The 27,028-nt window shown below is 39.5% G+C and overlaps 1 protein-coding gene across 6 annotated transcripts in view; it reads left to right on the top strand.

Annotated features, from left to right (window-relative positions):
* Positions 1-27,028, top strand: part of ITPR2 (inositol 1,4,5-trisphosphate receptor type 2) — a 537,217-nt gene that overhangs the window by 122,263 nt on the left and 387,926 nt on the right. For all 6 annotated transcript variants that reach the window (XM_024129066.3, XM_028491109.2, XM_028491111.2 and 3 more), the window contains 3 exons: positions 1,564-1,659; positions 14,762-14,806; positions 26,599-26,750. In XM_024129066.3, the coding sequence (XP_023984834.1) occupies positions 1,564-1,659; positions 14,762-14,806; positions 26,599-26,750 (293 nt within the window). The remainder of the gene's footprint in view (positions 1-1,563; positions 1,660-14,761; positions 14,807-26,598; positions 26,751-27,028) is intronic.

Genomic DNA, 27,028 nt, shown 5'->3' with positions numbered 1-27,028 from the left:
CATTCATGCCACTAGCATCCCTCCAAAATCATTGTGATAAATGAAAACACCCTCCCTTCCCTATCTGCAAATTGTCCCCTAGGGAGCCGTACTACTGTTGCTAGACCCGCTAGTGTATAGGACAGGAGTTCTTATCTGTGATTCATGGTGAGCTTCAAGTTATTTGTTAACCTCTAGCAGTGGTATTCAAAAGGTGTGTGTGCGTGTATGTGTGTATGTGAGACAACCACTAGATTTGATCAGATTCTTAAAGATATCTATGCCTCTCGCAAAGGAGTAAGAGTTCAAACATTGACAAGATCACAGTAGTGATGGGATTAGCAAAGGATTGGTGGTAGAAGGTCAATGTGAGAACTGAGCTTTGAAGGATGGGCAGGTGTTTGGCTACAGGGGGAGCATTTTTGTAAGACTTCACCCACTTTGAAGTATTTTCATCATTACCTCATTGAGCTTTTGGAGTAGCGGAAGACATAGGAGCTGGAGTCTAGCAAAAGGCATTAGAAAGTCCTGTACGTTAGCACCCAGAATTTGATGCTGGGGTTGGAGGCAAACAGTATGAACGAGAAGAAGGAGGCTAAGAATATTAATCTGTTGGAGAATAGTGGGAACTTATCTGAGCACTCTAATATGCATTATGATATTTAATCTTCACAACAATCCTATGAATTAAACCCACTTGGTACATGAAGAAGCAGGCTTGAAGATGTTACGTTACTTGCTGTGATCATACCGTAGTAACTGGTGGAGCTGGGACTCATAAACAGTCGTCTTTGGACTGGAAAACCTGAGCTTTGCTACAACACCGAGCCACCTGTCATAAGTGACAGTTGCAGACCCCACTTTCATTCTCAGTGAGCCTAGTGGCTCAGCATCTGGGGCAGGACAGGTTTTTAGGACAGGTATCAAAGGACATGGTATTAGTAAACAGGCAACACATGGAAAGGGCCAGGAAGTAAGTTAATCCAGACCTCCAGGCCTTGGCGTTTATGGTTCTCTCTGCCTGGAATGATGTCTTCCAATCTCTCTGCATGACTGTCTCATTCGTATCCACCAGAGTGCCCATGCTGATTGCAGTATCGATAGAAAGTAGCCTACTCTAGGTACCCAATCACGCGCTCTATTAAGTTCCTCCTGGCCCTTGCCAAATCTTATTCATTGAAAGCTCCGGTCTTATTCATTACTGCGGTCCCTACTGCCTAGAAGAGTACCTGACACATGGTAGGCAACAGATTCATTCATAATCTGTTGAATGAATGAATAACGAACGTGGGGAAACCCCACAGTATTTACAGTTTTGGCCCGGGAAACATGTCTTTTGAAGTAAGGCATCTGTATTTGCATCTGTGAGGTGTGAGAATCATGCAAGCCCAGTGAGTTAACTGTGCAATGACTCATGTATGGGGAATTTTGTTTTTCTGCCACACATTGTCCTCCTGAAAACATATATTAGATCTGACAAGTTTAGCATGAACAGGCAGGCACCCCATGTAAACTGTTGGCATTTGCTGGCCAGGAACATGCATGTCTTTTAGCCATTATTTTTGTTTCTCTTTTTGTCTATAGGTAGTTCATCATGACCCATGCCGTGGAGGTGCAGGACAATGGAACAGCCTGTTCAGGTTTAAACATCTTGCAACCGGGAACTATTTAGCTGCAGAGGTAAGATTAATGGATATAGTGCTGTTAAATCTCTGATTCTGAAATAGTGGAATAGGCAATACAGAAGATGTTGTATTTGAAGAAACAGTTATTATGCACATTTCATTATTGCCTGTCCTGTTCTGGATTGGCATGTCAGTTGTTCTCAAAATGTAAATATTAGTTAAAACCTTAAAATAATTTTTGTCTTGAAAATGAAAACAGCAGCAACCACAACGATAGAACCGTGTGGTTAGTTTGCTGTAAGGGCATCTGGAAGGGGGTATCTGATTTGCATCTGTGTGGGATGCGTCCTGAGATTTGCTATTTAGCTTCACTCTTTCAGAATGTCTGCGTTGGAGCCGTGATCAGCGCATAGTCGATGTGGTGTAGACTAGATAGTTTCTGGTTGATCTTCTGTGGCTATTCTTTTCCTGGTGGGTGGCTTTCATTGTTCAACCATCGGAGAGGAAAGGGTTTTTTCCTTGGGATACTGCACTGTCCTAAAACTGTCAATAAAAATGGTAAAACCTTAGAAGGGTCTTTTCTTTCTCCACTAAATGCATGTTGACAATCAGAAAGAAGGGTAGGTAGATACAATAGTACAGATGTTTTAGCAATGATTTAATTAAAGTTTGGTTATCTGGTTTAAAACTAATTTTGAAAATATTTGATTTATTTTTTTAATTTAGTTTTTCTTAAATCTTTTTTGTAATTGAAGTATAGTTGATTTACAATATTGTGTTAGTTTCATGTGTACAGCAAAATGATTCAGTTATACATACATATATATGTATCTACTTATATTCTTTTTTCAGTTCTTTTCATTATAGATTATTATAAGATATTGAATATAGTTCCCTGTGCTCTACAGTAAAACCTTGTTGTTTATCTATTTTATATATGGTAGTGTATAGAAAATATGTTTTCAGATGTATGAAAATGTCCATTCATTCTACTCTCCTCAACTCTGTTTTTCAATTTAGAGTTTCTTCTGGGATTCTAAACCAAAATTTGGTGTTGGAATTTTTAGTATTACTAAAAATTTGTATAAACATGCTGACCCCAGTCTAAGCTGGAACTCAAACCTATTACTCTCTCCATCATGTTAATCTGTGATGATTTTCTTTATAGTACTTCCCACGATCTCACTTATCGTAAATTTTATTTTTTTGACTTTCTCTGTCATAATGGACGCTCCCTGAAGGCAGGGATTTTTTTTTTTTTTTGTAACATCACCACTGTGTTCCCAGCACCTATGACGGTGCCTGGTACTTCGAAAGCATTTGGTGAATAATTTTTGAATGAATGAATATGAAGAAGCTATTCAGGCTTCTCTAAGCTTAGAGAATGGGAAGAAGAAAATTTCGGGATTTGTATCTGAGAGGCATTTGGAGCCATATTTGGGCAAATTAATCTCTCTAAACTCCCCTTTCCTCCTCTGGAAAATGGGGATAATCACAATATTTGTATAATAAGACTATTAAGAGAATGAAATGAGGTGAAGTGCTTGGCATCGTGTGTGACCATGGTACGCATCCAAGAAGGGATGCCGGCATGATTAATTTTATAATATGATAAGCAGAGGTTGTTCTTACTTTTATAAATATCTGCCTCAATTTTAATGAGTCTGCTCGACTAAATGAAATAGAGCTTCGCAATTTATGGGCTGTTTGTACCGTAAATGTTTTGAAGTAACTGTTTTGGAAAAGTAACCCTTTGAAAAATTAAGCGGTAAGGTAAGAGAATCTTGTCTAAAATAAGAATTAGAAAAGTCTACTAGAGGTCCTATAAAAGATTAGAAATTAGGATTAAAATTCTTTTGGCAAGAGGGAGGCACTCAAGAGCAACACGCCTTGGGTAGAGGGGGCCAGGGAGGTACAAGGAAGGGCAGCTGCTTGGTGGACGAGTAAGGCAGATGGGGAGGAGTGGGCAGCGTGTTCAGGCAATGAGGATGAGGAGGTATGTGGCCTTGTACATTTCCTATGGATAATTCATGTATCACACGTAAGATGTGTGTGAGTTCAGAAGTGGTGCTAGAAGGTGGGAAGGGAGTGCTGGGGCCAGAAATGTAGGGCAGCGGTTTTTTTTCTGGCCGTGGATATTAAGCCAAGGAGAACGGGTTTTACATGTAACTTAAAGAGCAGTGTTCTAAATAGTTTGTGTTCAAAGCAGACCACTCCAGCGTGGCACTGTCCAATGTGGTAGTCATCAGCCACACATTGGTTATTTAAATTAAAGTTAATATTCTTAAAATTAAGTAAAATTAGAAAGACTGGCAGCCTGCGAAGTCATAGAAGCGGCTGGAAAATCAAATGGGCTGAGTCACAGATGCCAGGCAAGGGAAGATAAGAGTTTCAGCAAGGGGGGGAATGCTACCACAAAGGTCAGGAACAAAATGTCTTTACAATATTCGGCCAGGGGCTTCCCTGGTGGCGCAGTGGTTGGCAGGGGACGCCGGTTCGTGCCCCGGTCCGGGAGGATCCCACATGCCGCGGAGCGGCTGGGCCCGTGAGCCATGGCCACTGAGCCTGCGCGTCCGGAGCCTGTGCTCCGCAAGGGGAGAGGCCACAGCAGTGAGAGGCCCGCGTACCGCAAAAAAAAAAAAAAAAAAAAAAATTTGGCCAGAACGGGGTCATCTGTGACTTCATTGAGAGCATTTTTAATGGAAACCGGAATGCAGGGGGTAGAGGAAGGGATGAGGAAGTCAGGAAGCAGAAAGAAGTGCTGACTGAGTTTTCATATAATGACTGCGAAGGGGGAGAAATGTTAATAAAAGGAGAGTGAGAGTCCAATTAGACAGACTTTTATGAAGTAGTTTTAGAAAAAGGTGGATGAGTTGTTTTTGTATTAAAGGGAAGGACCTATCACAGGGCAGGACTTGGCGGTGTATTACTCTTTTCCCCCAGCTTTTCCACTCTCAGCACACCGATTTATAATTTAAAATATTAATTTAATGTGCTTGAGGCACCCCTGGTAAACTGGATGATGTAATTCTTGAATTGCCTTTGAGTTTACGGTGTTTATATTGGCCAGAGCGGCAAAGAGGGCCTAGAGTAGTAGGAAGAAAAGTCCCAGGTAGACTGCTCACAATCTCTCTGCCTTTAAGCAAAGAGTTAACCTCTCTGAACTTCAGTTCCCTTGTGCGTAAAAAAGGTGATAATATATATTACATGGGATTTTTTGGAATTAAAGAATATCTTGTGAATTTTCAGCACCTTGTACATAAAAGGTATTCAGTAAGTGTTAAGTCCCTTCGCTTCCACTGGGAGGAAGGAGACAGAAATTATGTAGTAGTGTTTATTATTATTATTTTAAAATTTATTTTTATTATTTTTATTTTCCAGCACTGACATTTCTTTGTCAACCAGATAACTTAATGGGGAAAAAAGTTGAGAGGCTCACCACTGGCTACCTTGTGCCTAGAACAGTGTCTGATATTTAATTTACATTCAGTAAATATTGGATAGTCTAATGAATGAATCATAGAGACAATGAGGTACACATCCAATCATTTCACTTTACAGAAAAGGAAACCACATCCAGTCATTTCACTTTAACAGAAAAGGAAACCCAGACTCAAAGAGGTGATTTATTTTGTCCAAAGTTAAAAAACAAGATTAATGATAGTATCCAGGCTGAATGCTACACTTGCCTTGCTTCATCCGTACCGGTGGTTCTCAGCCGAGGGTGATCTTGTCCCCAGGGGATATTTGGCAATGTCTGGAGACATTTTTACTGTCACTGTTGGGGAGAGGTGGCTACTGGCATCTAGTGGGTAGAGGCTAGGGATGCAGCTAAACACCCTATAATGTGCAGGACACACCCCACAACAAAGAATTATCTGGCCCCAAAAGCCAATAGTGCCAATGTTGAGAAACCCTGATCTCCGTTATACTGAAATTACACAACCTTTCATTGACAGTCTACTAGGTGGAAGCACTACTTTGTTATTGTGAAAAAAACAAAGATGATTAACGTTTTGTCCTTGTTCTTTAAGAATTTGAAATCTAGAGGAGAATTAGATTAACTCATCACTAGGACATCTCTTTTGCAATTGTTTCCAGCATACATAAACATCTGAGATAACTGGTTTTGTGTAATGTTTACATTATTAACATCTATAGAAGACTATGATAAATCTCACAGTAAGTTTAAAGGGCTGCAACCTTAAGTGTAAACATATGTGAGAAAAAACACCTAAAATTTTTACTTATACTTCCTTAACGTGATAGTCTATTTAACCAGTACTTACTGGGTGGCTAAGTTATTCAGAAAAATGTAATAAGCTTATTGTTTGTTTAGAAATGAAGGGGGAACTAACTAAATAAAATTAGACCATTCGTATGGTGAAGATTCTGTAGTCTAACTATAGAGACAAAGCACATAAATTGCAAGCTATTCAAGAATAGCACCTTATTTTGTGTGTGTATAGGTGTGTGAATTGTGGAAAACATCTAGGAATTAGGACAGTGATATAACACTGTTTCGATTTTATTCTCTAAGGTACTAAAGTGAACCAACATTTAGAAATGGACCCTTATTCAATTTGAATATCTCCAACAGTATTGTCTTAGGGAATTCAAGGTTTGTTTTTGAGTAATATGCAGTGCTAGAAACTCATGGACAAAATGTGGAACAAAGTATTTAATTATGAATTAGGTAATCAGGGCATTTGTGGCTGCATCAGATAATGCATTACAGTACTGTATTATTAGGCTGTCTTCCTATATATGTCAGTTTCTGTGGGCCATACAAGAAATTAGGTGACATGAGGGGCAAGTAAACAGTCATGTATTTTTGCTTTTAATATGCAGGACATTTTTGCTTTTAATGTCAGCACCCTCTGTGCCATTTTGCTAAAGATCTTTTTCTTGTGTCACCTTATTGGTTCAGGAGAGTTCACAACCATGTCTGTGGGGCAGAAGGTAAATTTATCATATTTTGAATAGGATAATATGGGAGCCTTAGTAAATAGTTCTTCTACGGCCATGGGGAGAATGATAAATATCATAATTTCTGATCTGCTGCATTTTCTTTCTTTGGATATTATTAAAGCAATAACTTTTGATGATCCTTTCCAAAGCAAGATGGAGGGACTAGTGCAAAATAATTTTGTTAAAGATTTTATAATTGCCCTTTTAAAGACTGCTAGCTTATTTGTTTGTAGATAGTCCGGACTTCCACCAGATGGCAGTAAACACTTATTTCCTAACTATACAGTAGTCTTTGGATTTAATTAATTAGGTAAAAACTTTGTACTCAAGAACCTGTACATTAGCATAGAATCTTATGCGTATTAGGGCTGTAGTTTTAAATATCCCAATATTTAGTTCTCTATCAAATGTACCAGCCATAGTATATGGAAAGGGACTCTCTCACTCTCTCTCTCTCTCTCTATATATACACACACACATATATATCACACATATGTATACATACACGTACAATATTTATATATAATAGAGGAATATACATACCAGACCCTATACACATGTATAAATATATATCAAAATAGAAATGATGCCTGGCACATATAAGCATCCAGTAAAGGTTATTTTTCCCTTCTTTTCTTTTCTAGACCTAACAATCAGAAGAATAGGTTGGCTCTGAAATGCCTGGTCATTCGAAAGAGGAACATATAATTATTTACAAATCCACATGTGATGATTTTATAACTTCAATGGTATATATAATAAAAATTGATCAAAAGACAGTTCATTATAAAAAAGTAACATTTTTTTTTTTTTACGAAAATGAACAAAAATTATGGACTTACAACTTGTGACCTGCTTCTTGCTATTGTTAGAGGGACAGTTGCAGCTGTCTTTAATTTGATAAGCGGTACAACCATGACTTTCTCTCTCTACGTGTTCATGATATTACTTTCTCTCTCTCTCTCTGCCACTTTTCTATTCTGACTTAGTCACACTCTCTACCTGACTTCATTCTGGTCTTCTTTGGCCTCTTAAATGAGGACTCCCTTCAGAGCTTAGTGGTGGCTGTTTGCTCTTTCTCTTCTCTGTCACTCACTCCCGTGGCTGCAGTGGGTCGTGGCTTCGATATCGGGTATCCCACTGCCATGGAAACGCAATAATCATATCTAAGATGGAACTGTTTCCCCACAGAGAGTGAATTTTCTTAGCTCTGGGTTAAAAACTTGGGAGTCACGATAAACGTGTTTTTCTCTCTCAGTTTATGCATTTCAGGTTCTCCTGACTCTGTCTCTGCAAAATCTTTCGCATCTGCTTTCTCCTTTCCATTTCAGTGTTGATATCATTGGGGCTCTGCCACCTCTTACGTGAACCCCACACTTGGTTACTTTGCTTCTTTCATCATCTGTCTCTGTCTCCTACTAATTATGGCCAAGTGAGGATTTTTAATGCACTGTTTCTGCAGACATTTTCCCAGTGATATTCAAAATCTTCTGAAGATGCAAACCCTTTCGCCTGTGGCAGAAAGCCCCATTGGCCCGGCCTCTTCCTACCTTGGATCACACCAGTACTTGTTATGGAGGTGGGAGGGAAGTTATATGCTATCAGAACTAAAAGATGTAGCTTTGGAGCCCTCAGACCTTTGCTTCTGAATAACCCTGCCACTCGCCAGCAGTGTGACTTTGCATGGGGTACTTCACTTGATGCCTCCTTTGGAAATGGGGCTAAGGGTCCCTTCTAATAGGATAATTGTATGGGGAAATGAATGAACTTTAAAAGCATATAAAAAGTATTCCTTAAATGACATTTATGGGTCTTCTCTCATCAAGGCTCATTTTCTCACCTATTTGGCATTGGCTCCGCCTGCACTGCCTGTCCTCTTTACCCCCTCTTCCTTCTTCTTCTTCTTTTTTTTTGTTTTGCAGTTTTAGTTTTTATTTTCTCTTTTAACTTTTATTTTATATTGGAGTATAGCTGATTTACAATGTTGTGTTAGTTTCAGGTGTACAGCAAAGTGATTTAGTTAGACATATACCTATTCTTTTTCAGATTGTTTTCCCATATAGGTTATTACCGAGTATTGAGCAGAGTTCCCTGTGCTATCCAGTAGGTCCTTGTTGAGAATCAATTTTACATAGATAATCTTTCCTTCTCTCCCAGTCATATTGAATAATTCTACCTATCCTTCAAGGCTTCGCTCATATGCTACCTTCTCCATGAATAATTCTTCAATAAATTTGCCCACCACAGATCCCTCCTTCTTCTGACCTATATTATTTATAAATTATGCATTCCTGTCTTTTATCTCTTGTCACATCCTATTTTGTATTACCGCTAACTGTATTTATGTCTTCTCTTCCCTCCTAGATTGTAAGGTCTTGTGGTCAGGGACCGTATTCTCTTTGTCTTTGCTAAAATACTGTATGCCACCATGCTTTGTCCATTATAGATGTTCTATTAATATTTATTGAGTAAATGATTGAGTAGCATATTAGATCTCTCTCTCTCCAATGCCAGATTTATAATTTATTTTTTAACATAAGGAAATATTTCCTTTAAAGCCCTAAAAGATTCAGGAACCTCCACATCACTATGTCTTTTTTCCCCATCTTTAGAAATGTATTTTTTGGATTCATCCTTAGTCTAATTACTTAATTACTGTGGTTATTATGGTTAGAGTAGGAAATCAGCAGTATAATTAAAACATACATTAAAGTGTATATTTACTTGACCTTTAGTTAATAATGGTGAATTTATGTAGCCATAGATTTGTTTGGGTGCTTCCTCCTCCTCTTTCTCCTTCCTCGTCTTCCTGTTCTTCTTCTCCTCCTTCTCATTATTATTATTATCACTTTAATGAATTTACTGAAGCAATAATTTTATTTATTGTTTAATATTTTTTTTAAAAATTTATCTATTTGGCTGCGTCAGGTCTTAGTTGCGGCACGCGGGATCTTTCATTGCAGTGCACGGGCTTCTCTCTAGTTGTGGCCCGCGGGCTTAGTTGCCCCACAGCACGTGGGATCTTAGTTCCCCGACCAGGGTTCGAACTCACGTCCCCTGCATTGGAAGGCGGATTCTTAACCACTGGATCACGCGGGAAGTCCCTGAAGCAATAATTTTATATAAAAAAGGCCACATTGCAGCCTGTGAGACACAAGATGAGGCGAAATCTAACTGATTGGCACCGTCTTTAGTATTGTTGCCAAAGACATGAATATATAAAATTTAATGACATGTAATTAGTATGATTAGGCTGTAGTCATAGACTTTTCTCTTTTACAGATAAGGACCCTGAGTTCCATGGAGGTTAGGCGACCTTTCCTAAGGCCCATGGCATTTCCTTCCAGACCAGAGTCTGGAATCTGGTTTCACACACATCCCTCAGGAACTGAACTGGGTGATCCTAAAAGGGTGAAATGTGTGAAGACAATTTTACAAAGTAACATTGTCTTTAAGGTAGAATATGACCTATGTCTTAAAGGGCATACATGACTCCTGTTTGACTTAGGTACGTTAATTCCTGTTTCTGTACACATTATAGTTATGGATACGTCATGGCTTCCAGCATGAAGTTAATATACTTTACTGTGTCTTTAACCAACTAGTCTAAATGCTCACTGAATGAAAACTTTGACCATAAGGTATATCCTGGTTAAACATGTTACATATCTTTTGAATATAATTTAGCTATAATTTTAGTATGTATTTTTTAATTTAAAAAGAAAAGTCTGAATTCTTTAAACTGAAAACAAAAGAATATAACACAGTGATCCTTTTTTTAAAAAAAGTCGTTTTATTTTATTTTTATTTGGCTGCACCACATGGTATGTGGGAATCTTAGTTCCCTGACAAGGGATCGAACCTGGGCCCCGGCAGTGAAAGCACCAATTCCTAACCAGTGGACCGCCAGGGAATTCCCTAAAACAGTGATCCTTGACTAAAAGAGCTAAATAAACCCCTTCTGTCCACTATGCTGACCTTTCATTACTACTGAGTAAGTGTGTCTTTTTGAGTTTGGTTAATCAGTAGACAGGAGGCCAGTTAAGTCACTGTCTTTTCACTTTCTACCTTTCACTGTTGGATTCCAAAAGCAGGAATAATACTGTTTTGGAACTGATTCGTTTATTCATAATTCAAGGGAATTTAAGGAGCCTGAGGTACGCATCTCCATAGAAAAATAAAATTCAGCCTCAGATCTCCCCAATTGCTGGCCTAGCACCAACAGGCAACTTGTAACTGGATTCCTGTTTTATCATCCCTCCCCAACCCCCATTGTCTGTCTGCTCTGAAAATTGAAAGACTGCTGTCCAGTGGCTCTTGGACTTGGTTCTGCCTTCCAACCACTCCTCTCCCTTATTCCCCCACTCACTTTCCGATTTGTTTAACTATTTGTTTAACCACAGTTTAGTTTTGTCTGTTCTTAGGATTTCATATAAGTGGAGTCATACCATGTCTGGCTTCCTTCACTTTAAAATCGAGATGTAATTGACATATAACATTGTATTAGTTTCAGGTGTACAACATAATGACTTGAGATATATATATGACATATATCTATATTGACATGATTACCACAGTAAATCTTGATAACATCCATCACCACACATAGTTATAAATTTTTTTTCTTGCGATGAGAACTTTTAGGATCTACTCTCTTAGCAACTTTCAAATATGCAATTCAGTATGATTAAATGTAGTCACCATGTGCCGTCACATTACCAGGACTTATTTTCTTATAACTGGAAGTTTGTGCCTTTTGACCCCCTTCACCGATCTCTCCCACTCCCACCCCTGCCTCTGGTAACCACAAATCTGATCTCTGTTTCTATAAGTTCATTTTCTGTTTGTTTGTTTGTTTGTTTTAGATTCCACATATAACTGAGATCATACAGTATTTGCCTATCTCTGGCTGACTTATTTCACTTAACATGACGCCCTCAGGGTCGATCCATGTTGTTGCAAATGGCAGGATTTCCTTTTTTATGGCTGAATAATATTCCATGGTATATATTTTTGAGATCCGCCCTTGTTGCATACATCAGCAGCCCATCATTTTATTGCTGAACAGTACTCCGTTGTTTGAATATGCCATATTTTGTTCATCCATTCTCCTGTTACATGATATGCATTTTTGTCTAAGCCTAATTTCTGGCCGTATTTTATGTCCCTACCGTTATTCCCCCCACCTTTCCCATTATCCTCAAATGAATGTGCCTGTTTTAGTTGATTTTCCTGGAATATGGTTACCTCTGCATACACAGTTCTTTCTTCAGCTGAGGAGAGCTTTATTTTCCTTAATCTTTGATTATTGCTTGTATTCCACTGATTTTCTCTTCCTTCTAGTATCCTGGTTGCTCCTTAGTTGATACCCCATTCTCTGGTCCTCCGTGACTATTTCCTTTTTTCCTAATTTTCATTTCTTTACACCTTTCCTCTACGGTGAAAGATAGCTGTTCCATTTTTATTCTCTGCATCACTCATTTCCAGTAATGTCAGCTGTGCTTGTTCCTGCTGCCAACATGGGCTTTAATTTTGTATTTGTGTTCTCATTGTCATTGAGATCCTCCTTAATTTAACTTCTTTTTATATTGCGATTATTTCTTATATTATTTTATTATTTATCTGATTATTTTTATATTATATTTTTCTGTTCACCTTCTGCTGCCTTCATATGGAGGCAGTGTTTACTTGCACTTTCTTGAATATGCCAAACCAGTTCCTGAAAACTTATTTTGTATCATACCAGAGACAATATTCAGAAAGACTCTGAGAAAGAATTCCCCCCCATTTTAACATACTTTTTAACCAGTCCCATGTTGTTTTTTCCTGCTTTCCTCCCTTATTGTCCTCAGACAAGTGAGCTCCATGCAGAAGCAGAACGGCTGAGTGGACGGTCTTTTTGTTCCATTTCGTTTTTTCTCAGTCCTCTTGCTAAATCTTCAGCTGCAGGGCAGCCTGCAGGGTCCTGATGTACTTCCCAGTTCCAGCAGGTGTCAACTCTGCGTCCCTGGACTCTCTTGAGGTTGCTTCTCTCCCCGGCCCCTCTGCTATTTTTCCTTTATCACACAGTGTCATTCCAGCCCACAGCAGCTACGGTTCTTTCTCTTCTTGGCCTTTCTTCAGACAGCGCTTCTTAGAAAGCCCTCTGCCATCATCTGCTCCCTCCGCTTTCTGCCCATTTGCTTTCTGAGCTTTGTTGTATCTCTCTGGCCGTGAGAAGACAGAGAGAGGTAGTGGAAGGTGGGTGGGAGGATGGGGGAAACAATTTTCTGCTCCATCTCACAGCAGCTTCTCAGTGATGGAGAAGCACTTCTGTATAGGTCTTTGGTTGGTGAATACTCGGGGTCTCTGGGTTGGGGGCACATAGTGGAACCGCAGCAAGTATCTTCTGAACTGTGTTCACCTGGCCACTAGCTTGAAGTCAGCTTGAGGTTTGCCATGAGATGACAACTGAGGAGTTATTGCCTCTCCCCCAGCACTATCGGCTTTATAATTACTGACAGTTCATTGATGATTTGGGGTTTAGATGGTTTTCAACCTTAGTCTTCAATGAGATGGAGAGTGTTTTGCTTTGTTTTTGATCATTTTCAGTACCGTCATTAATATTTAGTGATAAGTTGGGAGGGGCATGCCTCAGAGCTACTAGCCAAGTGTCATTCTGAGAAAGACTCCGAGACTTACATCTTAAATGGTGACTTTAACTACCTGGGATTGCGTACTGTATACACCAACTGATTCACATTAATAGGATTACATTCAATTGGACAACTTATTATTTTGAGAAAACCTTCTAAACCAGATGCTTTACACATGATCAGCGAGGACATATTTTTGAAACTGTGTAGTCAGATGGGAGTCAGGAGTTACGGATGCTAAGCAGTTGGAAATATGTGGACCAACAGGCAGCATGTCCAGAACTCATGCTTTCTCATTGGAATGACCCCTAAACTCCACAGTCCAACCCAGAGACATGTGTTCTTTTTTTTTTTTAACATCTTTATTGGAGTATAATCGCTTTACACTGTTGTGTTAGTTTCTGCTGTACAACAAAGTGAATCAGCTATACGTATACATACATCCCCATATCCCCTCCCTCTTGTGTCTCCCTCCCACCCTCCCTATCCCACCCCTCTAGGTGGTCACAAAGCACCGAGCTGACCTCCCTGTGCTATGCGGCTGCTTCCCACTAGCTATCTATTTTACATTTGGTAGTGTATATATGTCCATGCCACTCTCTCACTTCGTCTCAGCTTACCCTTCCCCTCCCCGTGTCCTCAAGTCCATTCTCTGCGTCTGTGTCTTTATTCCTGTCCTGCCCCTAGGTTCTTCGTAACCTTTTTTTTTTTTAGATTCCATGTATGTATGTTAGCATACGATATTTGTTTTTCTTTCTGACTTACTTCACTCTGTATGAGAGACTCTAGGTCCATCCACCTCACTACAAATAACTCAATTTCATTTCTTTTTATGGCTGAGAAATATTCCATTGTATATATGTGCCACATCTTCTTTATCCATTCATCCCATGTCCTGGCTATTGTAAATAGAGCTGCAATGAACATTTTGGTACATGACTCTTTTTGAATTATGGTTTTCGCAGGGTATATGCCCAGTAGTGGGATTGCTGGGTCTTATGGTAGTTCTATTTTTAGTTTTTTAAGGAACCTCCGTACTGTTCTCTATCTCTCCATCTGTTTGAGACATGTGTTCTTGTTTATTAGTTTAAATAGTCCTCATGCATTAGCTGACATAGCTGATATTTAGATCCTCTTTTGCTTGACTTTCTTTTCTTGTGTGTATAGCACGTGGAGCGTGATCTTGAATCATTGTTAAAACTTTCCTTTGGTCTATTTTTAGAAATTGGTGTCTGCATTATTGGTCAATAGCAGATTTTGTGGTGGGCAAAATGAACTCTCTTGAATGCTTCTTAAGAGGTGGTGAGACTGTCAGCTCTCACTTGTTCAAAAATGTCAACTGTTTGATACAAACAAAGGCCATAAATTTGGCATTTTAACTCTTGTCTCCTGCAACTAGGTTTGAAGGTATTTACTAACCATTTCTTTCTTAGCCTCTTTTTATGTTAAACTTAGTTAAGTGTACAATAGTGTACTGGCATTAAAGACCACTGGTCTTGTTAATGTGCTTTTAATAGCAATTCAAAACTACCTTTGTTTTTTGTGTTTTAGCTTAACCCTGATTATCGAGATGCCCAAAATGAAGGAAAAAATGTGGTGAGTAGAATTGTTTTTTCCCCATCAAATACAAGCATATTATTTATATTTTATATGAACAAATTGAAAAGTTAGTAGAAAATTTGAAGACTAGGGCTCCGAGAGAAATTCTCCAAGTAGAGGCTGTGGATCGAAGATAAAAAGTAAATGATGATTTGGCTTAGATTATAAGAAGATGACCAGAAGTGGGTGTTTAGGGAGATTTCCAGCAACTTGGAGGCCTCTTATGATAGATCGCTGAAGGCAACTGGATTTGGGAGGTATGGTGGGTCTAGGTTTAGTTTTCAGAAGTTCATAGAAATTAGGAAGGAGGAATGGAATTGTGGCGTAATATTAAAATAGGACAACAGAACAATCCTTTTCAATTCAAAATAATTTGGTTTCTATTTATGGGGAGAAATTGAAGTGTTCAGTAACTAGATAATTCTAATTTCTAATAATCTACAGTGTGCTACTCAAAAAAAAATCGCAATCTTATTTTAAAGCCAGTTTCCATTAAAAATACTTATTATTATTTATCCTGCTTATCTCATCATAATTTGGAAAGAATATGACTTAACAATGACAACATGATTTAATTCAATGAAAAATTCATAGGGGAAGGGAGTTACCAGTGGGGATGGGGGTGGGTTATGGGTGAAACTGTATGGTGATAGATGGCAACTAGGCTTGTGGCGGTGATCACTTTGTAGTATATAAGATGTCGAATTGTTAATGTTGTACACCTGAAACTTACTAAAAAATTCAGAAATTCAGGATATTTTGATGTGATCCAAATAAAGCCTGGATGATGCGCTGGATATTTTTTTTTTTTTTTGGTGTTTGCTATTATCATTTGGTGTTTCCTATTATCAATCATTTTTATTATTGTTGTTATAGCAATATTTTTGATTACTCCTGCAGCTACTGTCCACTGCCCCATGGTGTCTACTGCCTTTTCTGTGTGTGACTCTCAGGAGGGCTGGATTTCTTTAAAAGCAATTTAGCCAGATATTTTGATATAAAATAGACACAGTCTATAATACAGTTTTGTTAGGAATTTTGCCATCCCTTTTGGAATGTGTAGGTATTATTACTGCATCACCCCCAATTCTGCTCTTTGATAGAAACAGTTGGAATGTTTCATTAAAATGACTACTGTTTTACATTGGCGCACAGATTTACGTTTTAGGAGGATATGGGGTAGATCGGTCAAAATAAGAATTTCTGGACCTGAGTCAATCCTGTTTGACTCCTCTCTCCATATGATTATCATGTTTACAATAGAAATAAGCTGAAGTATCAGGTCACTGACCCGGTGAAAACTTTAATTTGTGTCAAAATGTCTTTAAGTATAGAAGTAGGTTTGTTAGATCCATTGGATCTTTTATTTATGATTCAATTTTATCCGCCTGTGTGGGCTTTTCTCCCCCTGGTTTTCAAATAGCTGCACCAGGATTGTTGGGTCCTTACCTTCCTATGATTTAGGAAAATGCTATCAGTAGCCATGTTTAAAAAGCAAAGTGTGAATCATAGTTTCTTTGGTTCTTCCTATAAGCTTGTCGGTGGTCTCAATGGTTTCCAGCCAGAGACCACCAGGAAAATACCCATACAAGTGGTGTTTATAACTCACTGCACGTGCGTACACTGTGGGGCGCCGTGCTGCTTCTCAGGAAGAAGGGGTTAGAAAAAACGTCTTATAGGAACTGGGCTTGTGCGATTGATTTTGGGGAAGATTTAAAGAAGTGGGGCTTTGCTGTGGATGGGAATGCTGTTAGGAAGAGGAGGTATCTTAATACATTTTATCTGTGGGTAGGGCAGGCTAGATCTGTAATTGCTCTAAGAAGCAGCAGTCGCTCATATTCGCTAGAGGAGAAGAGAAGGATTGTCATTTTTTGTGGCTTGAACAACGTTCACAGTCTGTCAGTGTTCAGATATGGTTATGGAGTGGTGGTGTTTTGTCTTGATCCATTCCAGTCATGAAGTGACTTGTCTGGTGTTGCTGTTTTGTGAAATTGTCCGTACTCACCAGGAGAACACCATGGCCCAGCTCGAGTGTCAGGCCAGCTCCTAGCAACACCAAGGCCCGGCTCATGCACCAGGCCCGCTGTTGGATGTCGGGTCTGCTTTTCTCTTTGTCAAGGTTTATTTCTGTGATATTCTATGTGACTTCTTGAGCATGCTGTAGAGACAGCGGAGCTCTACTGTAGCACCTCCATGAACTTGTGTAGCCTTGGACAAGTCAGATAGCTTTCCTGAGACTCAGTTTCTTCACCTGTCTGATAGGATGAGGATGTTTGCCCTACATGTCTCACCTGCGTGCCATGGGGATAAAATGCCAGCAGACAAATGGAAAACACTCTGAATAAAAGATGTTAGTAGGCTAAAAATGTAAGTTGTTTCTATTAAAAGGTCATCATATCAAAGCTTCAAATTGTGCAATTGAATTAAATCTCTGGCTCATCTCTTTTTGGCTACATACCATTTGGAGATGCTACTGATGATTCTGGGCAGAGCTGAGTGGGAAAATATAGTGAATGAAGGTTTATGGAGCAGCACAGAGCATATAAATAAGTAATAAATCCATGGTGAAGTTTACTCTTTGTGTTAATCAAGCTTTTGATTAGACTTGCTAAATTTTTTTCCTTTGTATTCTGAAATACAGTTTCTTTATCCTCCTCTAAAGGTGAGAAACACTGTGTAAGCAGTGTTACTAGCAATACTTTAATTGCATACAACATAGGTGGGTTTGCTTTTGCTGTAGAATTTTATGACTGGATCTCATCTGTCATCTCAGAGACATATCCAGCTGGAGACATCTGATTTCTTCTCTCTAAAACCCCTAGCTTGAAAGTGAATAAAACTGAGAATATGTAACAGTAAAGCTAACAATATGGCTTCTCATTTTATACACCATTTACCATCTAGCAATAATGATGTTTCCGTCTAAAAGAGAAAACAGAGGAGCGTTTAGAGTGTAGCCTGTGAAAAATGAAATCAGTTTCCCAAAACAATGCTATCTCACCTCACATCTGGGTTCCAGTAACACTGAGTTCCCTGTGACCATGCTAATTATTTTCTTTCCTAATTTTCCCTATGTTGTCTATTTAATATCCAGTTAATATTTTTCCTGTAATTTAGAAACCTTTATCAAATGTTGCCTTCCATTTTTGAAGTTTCAGAGGTTAATGGATGGTGCCGCTGAAATGAGGCAGAGTGTGTCAGAGCGCCCATTAAGACCCAAATAGCTGTATTTATTCTACAGAGAAGCCTGTTATTTCCAATCTTACAAATGTACAGCATCCACAGGGACCCTGTAAATATTGGAACTGTATCAAGCCCAGCTGGGAACCTGAAAGTCGTTAGTTTTTGCTCCGTGAAAACCGGCATCTTTTCAAATGGCTTTTTGAAGGAGATTTTTCTGGAATAACACCACCCATTTTAACATTACCTTATTTATGTGGAATGTGATCTGATTTTTCCAGGGAATGTCTTTTGTCTGTGCTGGGGATCCTCAGCCTCAGCAATACTGATATATTGATATTCGGGCCAGATCGTTCTTGGTTGTGGTCGGGCTGTTCTCTGCATTGTAGGATGTTTAGCAGCATCTCCGGACTCTACTCACTAGAGACCAGGAGTGGTCTCCCTGTTCTCCATCCCCCATCCCCCGCCCAAGTTGTGGCAACTAAAAGTGTTTCTGGAAATTGCCAAATGTCTCTGGGGAGCCAAACTCTCTCCCTTTGAGAACCAGCCGTCTTTGTGCAAAAACATACATTAAACACAGATGTTCTAGGAAGCATGAAACTTTGCTGAAATAGACTTGAAAATTCTATTCTGTAGAATTTTTCTTTTGTGGGAGGGTACCAGATTCTGAAAGAAGACCCGCAAATTTCTTTTGAGTTTTACTATGTATCCATCAGTGGTAAGGAAAAGATAAGGAAAAGAAAGGAAAGGAAAAGAGGATAAGGAAAAGAAAGAAAGAAAGGAAAAGAAAGAAAAAAGGGTCATATTGGGAATTAGTTTGAGAGCACCCGATTGTCGAGGAACCGTGGCAAGAGAAGAAGTGTTTGCAGCTTTAAATGGCAGGGCTGTGTCTGTTCCAGAAAGTCTGCAGGGAGAGCCCCAGAGGGTCTGGACCAAAACACAGATGCCTACACATCGTTATGCTGCCGTGGCCACAGGTCTGAATCGGCCCTGAAGACGCAGGCATTGTTTCTTACCGAACGTCTCTGGCTCCTCCCAGCAGAATTGATGTGTGATGTCTCTGCTGAAAATGCGGTGACTCACAAATGAGGCAACAGAGAAGGTGTAACAAGAGGCTCCCTGCTGTGCGCCGCGGGCCGGGTCCCCAGGAGCTAGAGAAGCTGGCGAGCCATTAGCATCCTCTGGCTTCTCATACGGGATTTTCGATTTGTATAATCTGCGAGGCTGTGTGCCTTTCCTTCCAAGTGAAAATGCTAGTCTTCTAAGAGCCCAGCAGACTAGGTTAACATTCTGCAGCCCAGCGTTCCCTAAATTGAGAGTGTTTTGGAGACTGAGATGCTGTTAAATTTAACACCTGTTTAAGCTCTGTTGTACCTTAATGTCTTTTCATGATGCAAAGAGGGAGGGCAGTGTGCTTCTGTAATTCTCTGCAGAGAACTAGTGTTTTGGGGTCTTTTTTCTTACTTAAAAAGAGATGTGGGTTCATAAACAAAAGCCGCAAGCACACAATTTTGAACAGAACTGCCTTCATATTTTAGAAATATAATATTAATTTTCTTGATATTGAAGCTTGATCCATTTATTTAAAAACTGTATACTTATAACTCATTATTCATATTTCATTATTTTAAAAAATCCAAGGGGCTGGCTTGAAGTTTACTGTCAAACTGCTATGACAGCTTGTTAAGCAAATTAACAGAGTACAAGAGATTAATAGCAGAATGTTTAAGACTCTAGCACTGTTTTAAAAAACTTCTAAATGTGTTAGAAGCTCTTATTCACACATAAACAATTGTTATGCTATTTATAAATGGAACTTATCTATTCATTAAAGCTTTTTTCCTCAAAGACCTAAGCAAATTATTTGGGGGTATATTCCACTTATCCTAGGTAATTAAAATTAAACCACAGGTCTTAAATAGTATGAGTAACTTAGAGTGACCTCTTTTAGCTAGCCCTAATAAGTGAGGTTTCTCTATGGAAAAGATTTTTTATTGTTCACTGTAAGAGTGTCAAAATAGAGAGGGCTTTGACTGTTCTTATAAGGATCCCACAAGGGAGATATTACCAAGGGGGATGGGGTAGGAGGGCAATCTCTTGGAACCTGAATCTGCTCGCCTTTAATAAGTCTAGAAAATTCATTTTATTAACTTTTCAAAAGGGGGAAAAGGACAGTGCATACAGGAGGATTGATTCCACTAAATGAATTCACAAATGACTGATGTATAAACCACAGTGCCAACTGTCAGTTGCTAAGCAGATCTAAATCCTTGGGTCAGTTAGTGCATTTTCCCTGAAGGAAAATCTATATCAAAAGCTAAATTATGATTAGAAGATTGGCGTGGAGAGCTCAGGAAATTAGATGACACACATGCCTTTCAGGGATATGGAATTCCTCCAGGAAAACTGGAATACTAATTTGTTTCATCTAGCCTAGCCTGCGGTGAGAGAAACCGTCAAATTCTTGTTCATTGGCTCTCCGTTTGTTTAGGTTACATGCTTACCTTCTGTTTAATAAAGCCTTTCTTCAAATATGGTTCAACGTAATTGATTAGATTTTATTTTCCTTAGCTGAAATCATATTTTAATTGTGCCTTTCTAATACTCCATTTAAATCACTTGTGCTCAAACCCCTGTGCCTACATATTCACAAAAATCCTTTGAGTTTTTTTCTACAGCTGACTGATCTTGTCCATTATTTCTGCATTCTTACATTCTGAAGCAATCTTCCCTCACATATATTAATAACACTCATTATGTTGGTGGTGCTTTCTTTTGGCTGCAATAGCATTGCCGAATCCAGAAAAGAGCTCTTTCATAATATTTCTTTGTGACTGTAACTCTTCTCGTCTATTTCTCCCCAAGTTTTCATGTTAAGATGTAATAAAAAACAAACTTCCTTTTCTTTCTTTTAGAATTAGCACTTCCTCTTCTTAAATCTCCCCCTTCCTCTTTCTCTGCCTTCTTCCTCATCATAGTGACTATTATCTTCAATTTCAGATGTCACCACCATTTTTACCATTGGGAAGGAGTTCATAGTTGCACATGGTATTCTACTGGGCCCTGTGTAAGAAGATTGTGTAGATCTTCTTAAGACCTTCTTGACTCAGTTATTTGGGGTCAGGCAGAAGTGTGATCCCTGTGTCACCATTACATTTCAGAGCCTCCATGGAAAACTGCTCCTTTGCTATCCATATCTTAGTATAACACCTGGATTTTCAGGTTGAGTTGCATGGCAGAGATCAACGCAACAACACACTTTTTTTTCATTGTTTTAGTTAGTTTGTTCATTCGTTTGTTCCTTCCCTCCCCCTCTATCTCCCCGTCTCCCCCATCTTCCCCCCTCCCCCCTCTCTTTTCTTTTCTTTCCTCCCTTCCTTCAGTAGCTTTATTGAGATATAATTCACATACCATAAGAATTCTCATGTTTAGAATTACAGATCAGTGGTTTTTAGTATATTCACAGAGCTGTAAAACCATAACCACTATCTAATTTTAGAACATTTTTACCACCCCCAAAAGAAAGCCTGTATCCACTAGCAGCCCCTGGCAACCTGGATCTACTGTCTCTATGAATTTGCCTTTCCTGGACATTTCATAGGTGGAATCATGCAATATATGGCCTTTATTTCATGGCTTCTTTCACTTAGCATAATGTTTTCAAGGTGCATGCAGGTTGTACCATGTATCTGTACTTCATTCCTTTCATGGCCAAATAATATTCCATTTGGTGCATGTACCGCATTTTGTTTATCCATCATTTGGATGATGGTTATTTCTACTTTCTGGCTTTTGTAAGTAAAGCTGCTATGAACATTCAGTGCAAGCTTCTGTGGGGTCATATACTTTCATTTCTCTTGGATAGATACCTAGAATTAGAATTGCTGGTTATATGTTTAACATTTTGAGGAACTGCCAAACTCTTCCTAAGTGGCTATACCAATTTGTGTTCCTCTAGCAATATATGAGTGTTACAATTTCTCCACATCTTAACGCTTGTTATTGTCTGTGTCTTTGACTATAACCATCCTAGTACATTTTCCTAATTAGTAATGATATTGAGCACCTTTGCCTGCGCTTCTTGGCCATTTGTATGTCTTCTATGGAGAAATGTTGTCACATCCTTTCCTCAATTTTTATTTATTTATCTATATTTATTTATTTATTTTTGGCTGTATTGGGTCTTTGTTGCTGTGCGTGGGCTTTCTCTAGTTGCGGTGAGTGGGGGCTACTCTTCGTTGTGGTGCACGGGCTTCTCATCGCGGTGGCTTCTCTTGTTGCGGAGCACGGGCTGTAGGTGCACGGGCTTCAGTAGTTGTGGCACGCAGACTCTGTAGTTGTGGCATGCAGGCTCTGTAGTTGTGGTTCTTGGACTCTAGAGTGCAGGCTCAGTAGTGGTGGTGCACAGGATTAGTTGCTCCGCGGCATGTGGGGTCTTCCCGGACCAGGGATCGAACCCGTGTCCCCTGCGCTGGCAGGCAGATTCTTAACCACTGCGCCACCAGCAAAGTCCCTTCTCAATTTTTAATTGGGTTATTTGTCTTTACAGCTATTCAGTTGTAAGTGTTCTTTATATATTCTGGATACAAGTCCATTATCAGATATATAATTTACAAATATTTTCTCTCAGACTATTGTTTTTAATAGACACTTTTTAAAGAGAGTTTTAGATCCATAGCAAAATCCAGTGGAAGGTACAGAGGGTTCCCACATACCCCTGCCAACACACAAGTACAGTCTACTATCAACATTCCTCACCAGAGGGGTACGTTTGTTACACTGGTAAACCTGCCTTGACACATCATTATCACCCAAAGTTCATAGTTTACATTAGGGTTCTCTCTCGGTGTTGTACATTCTGTCAGTTTGACAAAAGTATAATGATATGTATCCACCATTATAGGATCATACAGAATAGTTACACTGCCTTTAAAATCCTCTGTGTTTTTCCTATTCATCCCTCCCTCCCCCAATCCCTGGCAGTATATTCACAGTATATTTTTATTGTGTCCATAATTTTGCTTTTTCCAAATACCATATTTGGAATCACACAGTATGTAGCCTTTTCACATTGGCTTCTTTCAAGATGCATTTAAGGTTTCTTTGTGTCTTTTCATAACTTGATGGCTCATTTATTTTTAGTGCTGAATAACATTCCATTGTTTGGATGTCCCACAGTTTATTTACCTACTCACCTACTGAAAGATTTGGTTGCTTCTAAGTTTTGGTAGTTATGAATAAAGCTGCTGTGCAAGTTTTTGTGTGGACATAGCTTTTCAGTTCATTTCGGTAAATAACACGGAGCATGATTGCTGAATCATATGGTATGGAATGTGTTTTGTTTTGTGTAAAACCACTGAACTGTCTTCCATAGTGGCTGTACCATTTTGCATTCTCACCAGCAATGAATGAGAGTTCATGTTGCTCGTCATCCTCTTCAGCATTTGGTGTTGTCAGTTTTGGATTCTGGCCATTCAATAGGTGTATATGGTATCTCATTGTTTTGAGTGATATGTCATTAGAGAATTTGCTATTCCCTAATGACATTTGATGTTGAGCATCTTTTCATGTATATATTTACCCACCTGTATGTCATCTTTGATGAGGTGTCTGTTCAGGTCTTTTGCCCATTTAAAAATTGGATTATTTGTTTTATTATTATTGAATTTTAAGTGTTCTTTGTATATTTTGGACACCAGTTCGTTATCAAATATGTCTTTTGCAACAGTTTTCTCCAAGTCTGTGGTTCATCTTCTCATTCTTTTGAGAGTGTCTTTCACAGAGCAGAAGAAACCCGTTTTCATGAAAACCAGTTTACCAATTATTTCTTTCATGGAAATTGCCTTTGGTGTCATATTTTTCTTGTACACTACTATTTTTCTTCTAGTGTCCACACTCATTTCCCTTTCTCGTTCCCTCATTCCTACTTTCTCATTCCAGCTATTTCTCTTTCTTTAGACTCTTTCTCCCAACCCACTGTGAGAGTTGAAATATAGGAAATAAACAAAACTCTACAAAGGCTGTCTAAATTTCAGTAGGGAATAATTAAAGACTAATGTTTTCAAGACCCAAAGGAATAAATTCCAAGTTATAGTATTTCACTAGACTAGCTGCTGCCAGAGATTTATTTGGAAGAAGTCTTTTTAGCTCACAGATGATCTATAAAGATCCTTCCCAAGCTTGATATTCCATGAGCCTAAGCTGTTATGTTACCCGGGCAGCCTTCTTTCCTGACTTATTTGTCTGGCCAGAACACTCTTATTGGGTTATTTAAAGACACTTAGGTTTTCCTCTCTCAGGATGTGATGGTGTTTTTGCCCTTCAAAGACTGTTGTCTTTAGTTCACAGACTTCCATGCCCTCAACGCAGATCACTGTGAAATGGGTCTCCTGACCCATGAGAATTTTTTCAGAAGACCTAAAGCAGGTTCTTTTTTTAAAAATAAATTTATTTATTTTATTTATTTATTTTTGGCTGCATTGGGTATTCGTTGCTGCGCACAGGCTTTCTCCAGTTGTGGCGAGCGGGGCTACTCTTTGTTGCGGTGGGCGGGCTTCTCATTGCGGTGGCTTCTCATGTTGTGGAGCACGGGCTCTAGGCGTACGGGCTTCGGTAGTTGTGGCACGTGGGCTTCAGTAATTGTAGCGCACGGGCTCAGTAGTTGTGGCACACGGGCTTAGTTGCTCCGCGGCTTGTGAGATCTTCCCGGACCAGGGCTCGAACCCCTGTCCCCTGCATTGGCAGGCGGATTCTTAACCACTGCGCCACCAGGGAAGGATGTTCTTAACCGTGAGTTCATGCCTGCCCTTTGAGGAGTGACTCATTCAGTGCTTAAGGGCTGCAGACCAGGCCGCTGGCTTTGGTTAATTTGGACTGAGGCGTGGCTAGTTGAATATGGGGTTGAGCATTCACTGTAGCACCCACTGCTCCCCTTGCCTTCCTCTTCCCCCCTCCTTTTTCCCTTTTTATTCCCTCCTCTCCACCTCCTCTCCCTCCTTCCTCTCTCCCTCTTCTTCCCTCCCCCTTTTTCTACTCTGATCCTCCCCCCTCTCCATCCTCTTTCCTTCGCTCCTTCCCTCATCCTTCATCTCCTGTAGGTAACTGCACCCATGTCTTTATTTAAAGGAAATAATGCTCATCTTCCTCTCTGTGGTAAGATTAGTGAGAACAGTCAAGGGAATGGTTTTGGTATTGTGAGAACTTTTATATAAATTCAGAAGTGGGGTTTGCTTACTGCTTTTACATTTCCTTCTTTCCTATTTCCCTATACTCACTTCTAGTGTATAGTAAGTTAAGTATACCTTTTTCTGATGAATGAACATAGTTCATATTTGCTGGTAAGAAACAACTGTTATGGGGGTTAAACCACCTGGGGAGAGTTTTCCAGACCCCTGTCTTCATATAAGTCTGAACTTAGATCTCTGCAGAAAGCATATAAATCAAAGATGACAAGAGCTACCAGGTACTGCTAGCCTATGTGAGATTTAGCAGATAGCAATCCTGTTCCTTCTTAAGAACACTGGCAGTTCCTCTGCCCATTCACAGTTAACTGGTGCTACCAATTTGTGCACCATTTACAGAAGACACCAGCATGAAACTGCAAGCGTTTACTGATCCAAGGAAAATGATTTTCACAGTCTTGGGATGGAGCCTCAAGTGAATGTTTTGGAATGATCAGGTGTAGTATTTCATTGTCATGGCAGCCTTTAAAGAAATGCTTGTCTTTGGATATGGATGGCTTTCACTTGCCTTCGAGCATCCCTTCCCACCTATTTTCTTTCAACTGCCTGTGATGGTACAATGACAATTTTTCTCTCTCATTTTCAAATTTAATTTGATTTAATAATTATAATGTAAGTAATTATATTTATGTACTTTATTACCAAGCTTATGTTACATTTGCTGTATCATGTTTTGGTTTTCTTATACATCAGATTCTTCCATGGGACGCTGGAACTTGGGGAAGTTCGAGTGAAAATACATAATCAACTGTCTTGTGTTGTTTTCTGCTTAAAATGGTAGGAGTGTACTAGAAATATTGACTGAGTTTCACATCATCCTGAAGGCTTCTATTCCATTTGATTTCACGTTATATGCCATTATGGTATGTTCTGGGATCTAATGGAATGAGCCGATGAACTGAATGGGAATGTTGCTGTTGATTCCCCTTCCCTCCAAGTTAATATCCCAGTGATTTGGGGGAGTTAGGCAGGAACGCTGAAACACGTCCATGCTTACTCTTTAATTTATGAACGCTAGATGATTCAACACACCACTTCTTCTCTGTGTTTGTTTTAAATGTGGAATGGTCAAAATTACTACTGTGATAATAGGTTTAATACCAGGGAAGGGATCAGAACTATTGTGACTGTTAGTGCCTTGATAATTTGCCCAGGTCAAATCACCCCTCTGGAGTGTGTGACTTGTCACTGTTAATAATAATTACCTGAAAGGCTCTCAGGCCCGGTCTGCTCTTTCTGGATGATGTGAACTGGACATCACTATAATCCAATGAAGAAATAAATGCAGATTTAAAACTTATCTTCCAATTAATTGGAGAGCTTAGTAAGAAACATATAAAAGTAAAAAACCTTGTACTTCCTCAACAGAGAGATGGAGATCTTCCAACTTCAAAGAAGAAACGCCAGGCAGGGGAGAAGATCGTGTACACCTTGGTCTCAGTCCCACATGGAAATGACATCGCATCCCTTTTTGAACTGGATGCCACAACTCTTCAGAGAGCAGACTGCCTGGTCCCAAGGTAAAAAGAAAATATGGTTAAACAGTAGTGTTTCTCTGAATAATTTTACTGGCAGGTAAGGAATAAAAATCATAATCTTAGTGTAATTTTTGTGATATAAAGAGAGCAAGCATAAGTGAAGAACAGGGCTTCCCTGGTGGCGCAGTGGTTGCGCGTCCGCCTGCCGATGCAGGGGAACCGGGTTCGCGCCCCGGTCCGGGAGGATCCCACATGCCGCGGAGCGGCTGGGCCCGTGAGCCATGGCCGCTGAGCCTGCGCGTCCGGAGCCTGTGCTCCGC

Source organism: Physeter macrocephalus, chromosome 6 (assembly GCF_002837175.3).
Source record: "Physeter macrocephalus isolate SW-GA chromosome 6, ASM283717v5, whole genome shotgun sequence".
NCBI classification, from domain to species: Eukaryota; Metazoa; Chordata; class Mammalia; order Artiodactyla; family Physeteridae; genus Physeter; species Physeter macrocephalus.
Note: the sequence above shows the minus strand (reverse complement) of the source record. Positions and strands in the feature narration are given on the sequence as shown.